The 8161-nt window shown below is 65.2% G+C and overlaps 1 protein-coding gene across 1 annotated transcript in view; it reads right to left on the bottom strand.

The window, feature by feature from the left end:
* Positions 1–1423: 1423 nt before the first annotated feature.
* The window catches only part of DOK7 (docking protein 7), a 28324-nt gene continuing 21586 nt past the window's right edge, over positions 1424–8161 (bottom strand). The window contains exons 6-8 of the mRNA XM_011935380.1: positions 6050–6092; positions 2508–2660; positions 1424–2216 (exon numbers count right to left, since the gene is read on the bottom strand). Of these exons, the coding sequence (XP_011790770.1) occupies positions 2083–2216; positions 2508–2660; positions 6050–6092 (330 nt within the window). The 3' untranslated portion in view covers positions 1424–2082. The remainder of the gene's footprint in view (positions 2217–2507; positions 2661–6049; positions 6093–8161) is intronic.

Genomic DNA, 8161 nt, shown 5'->3' with positions numbered 1-8161 from the left:
ACGATGGCCCAGGTGCTCCACCTCACGTCTTCAACAGCTGTGCAGAGATGACCCTGTCGGGCTTTGGCTGCTGGTCACAACTCCAGGGGAAGGTCAGGCGTTTGTCCAGTCGCAACTCTGGCCTTGAGTGGCTGTCCTGGGCTGAGGGCAGCTGCCCTGAGATCAGAGCGACCCCGCCTTGGCCAGCATCACCCCTTCCCACGGCCCCTCCACCACACAACTGGGACCCTGGCCAGGGCACCACGGGTGCCGGGTACAGCGTGGGCCATCACAGCCTCCCGGGCACTCTGCTAGAGGCCTGGGTGTACCTGGGCCCCATCCTCCCACCCGTGGTGCCCTGACCAGGTCTGACTCTGACCCCTGCTTCCTGGCTTCCCACAGCCGTGGGACCAGCCCCCGCCCCACATCCACACTCTTCATGTGGCCGTTTCCCCAGGACATGGCTGGGCCACTCCATTGTGCCAAAAGGGTGTGGCCCAAGGCACACCCAGACACACTGGGTCTAGGCTCCAAACCCTCCCCCGCAGCACCACGATCCCATCAGCAGCAGAGGGACTGACACTTTCTCCCACTTTGTGAACAGGAAGCCCGAGCTCCAGCAGGCCAGGGTCACGGGGAGGGGTGGGGCTGTGCCACCCAGGTTGCGTGTCTGAGCTGGTGCATGTGGCTGGTCCTGGAAGTGGACATCTCAACTCTGCCACCCTAAGGGCCCAACACGGCTGCAACCCTGGACCAGGGTGCAGGCCATGCCTTGCCCCAGCTTGCAGCTGAAAGTCTTGTCCACGGATCCTCCAGGCTGAGAGCCCAGCCCTGCCCTGTCTGTCAGAACGCTCCCCAGGGCCTTTGCATCTAAGCAGGGGATCTCTGTCCTGGCTCCGGGTTGACCCTGCCTCCTGCCACCTTGACACCAAGCGTCCTCAGCAGTCACATGCAGAGTGGGGGCTCCAGGAGGGCCAATGCTCTGAGCCTGCCCACTGAGGGCCCCGCAGCAGCAGTGGCAGCTGCCTGCCGTCCCCTGGGGCAGACCAACCACAGACTCTTCAGGTCCTTGGTGGGCTCCTGGGGGAGGGGCGGGGGAAGGACAGGCAGGAAGATGAAAGCAAGGGACAGATACGGGTGGAGCCTTGCAGAGCAGAAAGCCCATCTCCGGGAGCAGGGCGGGGGCTGCCCGGTGCTTCCTCCTGCCACAGGGGTTGAGGGCACGCAGGACGCCCACCACCTACGCACGTAGCCCCATCAGTTCGCCAACCCCCAAGCCACAGCACCGCGCTGACGCAGGAGGAAGCCACCAAGGAAGGCAGCTCTGCTCGCCTCAACCCCAAGCACCCCCAGGTGAAGACATCAGATCCATGTCCAAGAGCAGAAAGCAGGAGAGAGGAAGTAGGCATTGTCAGGAACGGAGCAGTCAGAATGTTAAGCTCTCTACATGACTGACTCATGTGTCCCCAGAAGTGAGAAGTGCAGCAGTCAGGCGGCTGGGAGAGTCCAGGCTCCGTCCCCAGGCGCAGGGCTGCGGTGGCCCAGGCAGGACAGCCGGGAGGCGGGGAGGGGACGCTGGAAGTGTCTGAGCCGCCAGTCTCAGGAGTGGGCGTGGTGCCGACAGTGTGAGCGGGCACTGGGTCCTGGCGCTGCAGGGCCACAACACCCAGGTGAAGCGATGAGCATTTTGCCAGGACACGGCTGTCATCCGTGCGGTCACCCCCAGTGAGAGGGCGATTTGCATCCCAGGCACCACAAACCATGTTCCCAAACACTCCTGGGCAGCGGCCTCCGCCTGAGACACGCAACAGCAACCAGAGCTGCCTGATGCCTGGAAGCGGGGTCTCAGGTGGCCTGGGGTCCAGAGCGACTCATTCAGGTTAAAGGAAGGGTCCACCCCCACCACCCGTGAGGCAGGAGGCCTGGCTGTGGGCCCTAGAGACTTCTTCCTGTTCGCACTGTGGCCCGGAGACCGGCCATGCCCCCTCCTGTGACGGGGGGCTCCCTGGGGACCAGGCGACGGCCAACAGAAGGGGCCGGCCTGCTGGGGGCCGCAGGGCGGCCCAGGGGCCGGGTTTGCGGTCAGCTCCTGGCGTTGCAGCCTCACTGCGGGGCTGCCTTCCTCTGCTCCAGCTCTGAGAGCTGCTCCTCCCGGGCCCGTGCGTGCTGCGCTCCCACTCTGTGCGCCATCTCAGTGGCCGTGATGTCGATCTGGGCATAGAGGGAGGCGCTGGCCCCTGAAAGAAGCCTGTGGTGAGCCGTAGCCTGTGCCCCCAAGCTGCCCAGCCCCGTGACCCTGCCCTCCACACCAGTCCCCCAGCCAGGCCCTCGGAAGTGCCTGAGTGGAGACACCCTCAGGGGATGTGGCCTGGCCAGGGATGGAGCTGGGGACGTTTGCCTCCTGGGGGGAGGCTGTAGGAAGAGCTCCCTGACTGAGGGCTGCTGGGCAGGGCTGGTGGGGGATAGGGCCCTGAGGCTGTGGTCCCAGTCCCTGACTGTCAGGGCCTCCACGAAGGGCAGGGACCCACCTCGGACCCCCTCGCTGGCCTCCTGGAGCTCCAGGCCCAAGTAGTGCAGCTGCTTCCTGGAGGACGGGCTGACGGGGATGTTCACGTAAGCAGGTGACTCGCCGCGTGGCCTCTCTGGCCCTGGGCTGTCCACAGCCACGGGTCCTGGGGATCCTGTGGGGGAAGCAGCTGTGAGGTCCTGGTCGGGGCGGAGAGTGGCACTGATCCCAAAGATGGTGCAGTAAAGAGCTGCCCACCCCTCCAGCCCCTCCTCCCCGCTCCGCCTCTCCTGCGGAGGTTCCAGCTCCGTTTTCCTGGACTGTCCATCTTTGGCCCAGCGCTGCCCCATCCTGAAGCCACCCCCACACTGTCCACTCCTGGTCCAAGTACCCACAGAGCAGAAGGAAGCGCTGCCCCCTCCACTGTGCCGCCTCTCCTGCAGGAATTGCCGACCCCCATGGGCCCCCCAAGGCCCACTCTTCTGTCCCTGCGCCACTCGCCCTACACCTTCACGACTCTCTCCCCACCAACCACCCCTCCTTGGCTGTCCCAGCGCCTTCTCTGCCTGACCCTCCTGGGCCAGCACAGCCCTGCTTTGTCCTGGCCCCCAGCACCTGCCCCCCACTGTCCTCCTGGGTCGCCCCACCTGCTGCAGGTTCCAGGGACCCCCTCCTCTCCTGCGCACAGACCCACGCTCCCTCTGCTCCCCTCCAGGACACCCAGGTGCCCCACACCCTCTCTCCCCTCATAGGAGCTACTCCGTGCCCCCACCCCCTTCCTAATAGCTGATGGTGCCGTCTGCAAACCCCACTGGTGCTGGGGAGGGCAGAGCAGGAGCAGGATAGGAGGGGACCCCACAGGCCTGGCTGGGTGGGACCTGAGGCAGGCTCCCACCTTAGGGGGCTGAATGCACACTGGCCCCTCCTCTGCATCTGTGGGCACCGAGGTCCTACAGGAAGGACCCTGTTCTCCAGTGCCTCCTCCCACTCCTGTCATCAGGACCTCGTGGGGGAACGCACAGCCACGTGAAGCAGGGGAGGTGAGAGCAAGTCCCCCTCCCTCATTCCCTGAGCCAGTGACTGGGAGACACAGCCATGCCTCACGCGCGGTGACCTCCCTACCCCCAGCACACTCCGAGCCCTCAGCATTCTGCTGGGGGCTGGGATCCGGGGGCTGACAGCCCTACAGGTCGGCCTCGCTGAAACACCTGCCTGTCCAGGGGAGGGGCCCGGCTCAAGGCTGGGCCTCCCTGCCACAGGGATGCATCCGCAGCAGGCCCAGGTTCTCCTGTGGCCACCCGCTGCCCGGCACCTGCAGCGGACACCCACTCTGCCTGGCTCCTCTCATGCTTGTCCCTGCCACTCCCTGCAGCAGGGCTGGAGTTGGGGAACTTTCACTTGCTTGCTCCCAGTGGGGAGACTGAGGCCAGAGAGACCTGACTCGCTGATTCTGCAGGCAGCAGCCGGGACAGAGCAAGACAGAGCCCAGGTCGATGTGGGTTTGCTCACCTGATTCCATGAACTAAAGCAGCCAACACAGTTCTGCCCCAACCCTGCCAGGCCCCGAGGCCCTGGGGAGACCTCCCTCCTGCAAATGTGTGGTCCTAGAGGGCTGGTCTCCTCTCAGAATGCCAGGACCCCTTCACCGAGATGAGCCACAGAGCACAGTGGCCAAGTTCTGGTGCCCAGGCAGGCACCTGGGCCAGCAAGGACAGGGACATCAGGGCCAGCTGCCTGGAGGAGGGGACATGGCTGAGGAGCCGAGGCCAAGAAGGGGCGGTGGGAGAGGCAGGTGTGGTGAGGGCCTGGGGAGAGCTAGGGGAGCGCTGGGACCTGGAGTCTGGAAAGGGGGCATTGAAGTTAAGGGCCGGGGCCGGGGCTTGCCCACGGTGGGGCTGGACACCCCCTGCAGCCTGGTACCTAGTTTTAAGATTGCATCCATTCTTCCAAGGTTGTCCCCCAAGGGTGGGCAGTGAGGGGCAAGGGTGGAAGCAGGAAGGAGCGTGAGGCCTGACTGCAGGGAAAGGGGACGAAGGTTCCCCACACCACCTGGAGTCGCGCGGGGGCTGTAAGCAGCGCTGGGCCAGGGGCGTGTCCATATCTGCATCTCCCCCATGGCCACTGGCTCCAGGGCCCTCAGTGCTCCTCCTCCCGTCCCTCCTTGGGACTTGGATTGTGCTTCGGCTTCTGTGAGCATGGCTTCCACTACCTCAGACACGCTTTCGGTGAAGCAGCAACCGGGAATCGACCGGCCCTTCTCTGCCCTCCTCCCGGACGCCGCCCTGGGCTGGCGGCCCGACACTGGCACACGGGCCTGGCTCACCTCTGTCGCATGACAGACCCCGGACGCCCCTGAGCCCTCAGCCTCTGTGGAAAAGGTTCACATCCTCCAGCGGATACTGAGCCTGTCCCCTTGACCCCCACACCTCTGTCCCAGGGCACCCGTGTCTGGGTAAAAGACATCTGAAGGGTATGGGTGGCTTTGGGGAGGCAATAGCAGGCTGCCCAGGACGACCCTTGGGGCAGGGCTGGCCTCAGCACTCTGGACTGCAGGGATCAGTGTCCAGCCCAGGGCCAAGGCCGGCTGACGGGGGCTTTCCCGAGCTGCCCCTGCCTGCCTGTGGCCCTGCCCCATCCCCAGGTGTCCCCTCCAGGCCTGCCTGGGCCGCGCCCCCAACCTTGGGTGTCCCCTCCAGGTCTGCCTGGACCCTGCCCCCGCTGTAGGTACCACCTGCCTGGGAAGAAGAGATTGAGGAATCCAAGGTTCAGCCCACAGTGGCTCCTACTCCACAGGGAAACTGAGGCACAGAACTGGCCCTGATGCCACCTGTCCACCCCAGGCCAGCCGCCCTCACCTCCAGCCTCTCTAAACCCTGCCCAGCCTTTAGCAGGGCTCTGTCCCCAGTGACTGCCAGGCTTCTCTAGGGAGACCCTGGGAACCGGCACCTTCCCACTGCCTCCCTGCCTGGCCCTCCCTCCCCACCTGGCCCCAAAACTGCACCTGCCATGGCACCAATGCCCTGCCCCTCACTAAGTCGCTTACCACCAGCCCAGCCTCCACAGGTCCCCTCCGCTCTCTGAGGACACAGCCCTTCCTCCTGAGCTGGGGCTCCTGGACCCCAACCCTGACTGCCTTCCTGCCATGCCCCCTCCCAGGAACAGGTCCACACTCAGGGCCTGGGGACCCATGGGCCCCAGTGTGTGTCTCCAAACCTTCAGTCCGTCGTCCAGCCGCCCACTGGCCACTCTCGGCAGGTGCTTCTGAGACAGGCCACACGGAGCCAGCAGCCTGCCCTCTACCCACTGCCCTGCTGTCTACGCCTGGGCTGGGACTCACCCCCACTGCCCACTGCCACCCAACACCCACTGCCAGCCAGCAACCACTGCCACCCGTCACCCAACATCCACTGTTACCCAACACCCACTTTCACCCCATTGCCCACATTCCCGCTGGCTGTGGGCCCCCGCCATCCCCATCTAGCCAAACTCTGTCTGCCATCTGCGCCCACCCAGACTCCCACCTCCCTGTCCCCGAGCTCTGGGGGACCGGCTCCAGGTGCCTACCTGAATGTGCTGTCGCGGGTCCCGGGGCTGAGGCGGCCACTCCCTAAACCAAAGAGAACCCGGGTCAGTGCACCCTTCAGGCTTCCCTCATCTTATGCCCAGGGCCCCTGAGAACAAGGACACTACCCCCAAGATTGACACAGGCTGGGGGACCTGGGCCACCTGCAGGGAGTCCAGCCCGCCTTCCCTGATGCCTTCTCTCCGGGGCCCTTTGCCCCACAGCCCCCAGATCACCCGGTGGCCCACCACCTTGACCACACAGCCTGGCGGTAGCCCCCATAACCACCCATGGGAGGGGTGGAGGCTTTGGCACCTGGGGAGGCGGCGGTTCTGAGCCCCGAGGCCCAGTCCAGCCCCGCTATTTTGCTACTAGAGGATTATTGGAGGAGGACCATGCCCGTACGAGGTAGTGTCCCAGCTCCGACCTCAGAGCTGAGAGGCTGCTCCAAGGGCGGCTGTGATTTCCTTTCCCATCCTTCATGGTGGGGGCCCTGCTCTCAGAAGCTGGTGGGGAGGGATCCGCAGGGCGGTGTCCCTGGAAATGCCCCACTGGGAGGCCCCAGATGAGATGAGCAGAGTTCCCCGACACTGCAGGTGACCTCCTCCTGGGCCTCTGAAGTGGGCCGTGCCTAACAGGAGGTGCCCTGAGTCCCTGAAGGAGCCTGGGGTGGGGTCTGAAGGCCACTTGCGGGAGGGACGGCGGCCCACGGCCGAGCACAGAGGCTTCCTGCCTTCCTCCAGCCCAGACAAGCAGAAGCGGGGCCAGCCCCAGAGAAGGCCCCACCTGGGCTCTGGCGGCCGGTGGCCAGAAAGAGGGCGCAGCACCCTCCTGTTCTGAGGGGCCTCGTGTGGGTGGGTGCTGGGAGGCTGGAAACTGGAGCTCAGAACCTAGCTCTGGTCCAGGCCAGACTCAAGGGCAGACAGTCACAGGGCTGGGACCCTCAGATGAGGTCCCCTGAGCAAACTGGGCTGGTCTAGACTTTGAGAACCTTTGACAAAAGGCCGACAACCCCTGAGCTCATCACATACACAGGCCCCTGCGGGGGCCCATCCCCAGCTGCTCCTGGGGGGCCAGGCCAGCAGGTGCAGATGGTGCAGAGCCCAAACCAGCGAAGGTCCACCCTGTCCCCTGCCTGGCCAGGCCTAGGTGCTCCGGGGGCAGCAAGAAAACAGAACCAGTGTCTGACCCATTTGGTTGCCCCTGGCCTGAGGGGAAGCCTCCAGCCTGTTGGCCACCCACCTGGGAACTGGGTACCGAGGCTGGAGACCCTGGGCTGCCGTAGCAGGCGGTGGCCGGAACCTTCAGACACCCGGAGCGAGGCCACTCACAAGCATAGTGGGGAGAGGCAGACGGCCCGGCCGCATCCCCACAGGGAAAGGCTGTCCAGGGACCCAGCCCCGCCAGGCAAGAGGCTCCACGACCCCACACCACCCCCAGGCCACCGTGGGGTGCCTCCGTCTGCTCTCACCAGAGGGACCTTGACGCCCCTAGCCTTGGGCAGACGATCAGTGGGAACACAGAGGGCTGAGCGTGGATGATGAGGACTCTGGCGGGAGGGTCCGGGTCCCCAGCAGAGGAGCCACAGCCTCTCTCGTCCTGCAACAAGACTGGCGTGGCCACCTCCGGAGGTGACAGCAGCAAGGGCGATGGTGACGGGCAGCTATTGAGTGCCTGAAGAGTGACCTCATCAGACCCTCAGTGCAGCCCGGTGAGGCGAGGTCTGTCATCCCGTTTGCAAGAGGAAACTGAGGCTCAGAGACCGGGCACCGCTGCAGAAACTCCTCCCGAACTCCCTGTCAGAGTCGGTGCCCAACAGGGTGGCAGGCAAGGGGCGGGCAGGCGCCCCACAGGAGGTGCAGGGGTGACTGAGACAGCCTGGAACTCGGCCCCATATCGGGGAGACAAGGCAGGGCAGGGGCCCCGGGCTCAGAGCCAGCCCCTCCTGGCCTGGGGTTGGAGGGTCTGCCCTCACCCAGACCTGAGGAGCCCCATGCCTGAGCCTGAGGGAGTCCTGCAGACCCCACTGTGGTCTCCAGGACACACCCAGGAATGTGCCACACGTGCACACACACACCACACACACCACACACCACACACACCCCACACACCAC

This window comes from Colobus angolensis, unplaced genomic scaffold (genome assembly GCF_000951035.1).
Source record: "Colobus angolensis palliatus isolate OR3802 unplaced genomic scaffold, Cang.pa_1.0 Scaffold143, whole genome shotgun sequence".
NCBI classification, from domain to species: domain Eukaryota; kingdom Metazoa; phylum Chordata; class Mammalia; order Primates; family Cercopithecidae; genus Colobus; species Colobus angolensis.
The sequence above is the reverse complement of the archived record's forward strand: the minus strand, read 5'-3'. Positions and strand labels throughout refer to the sequence as shown.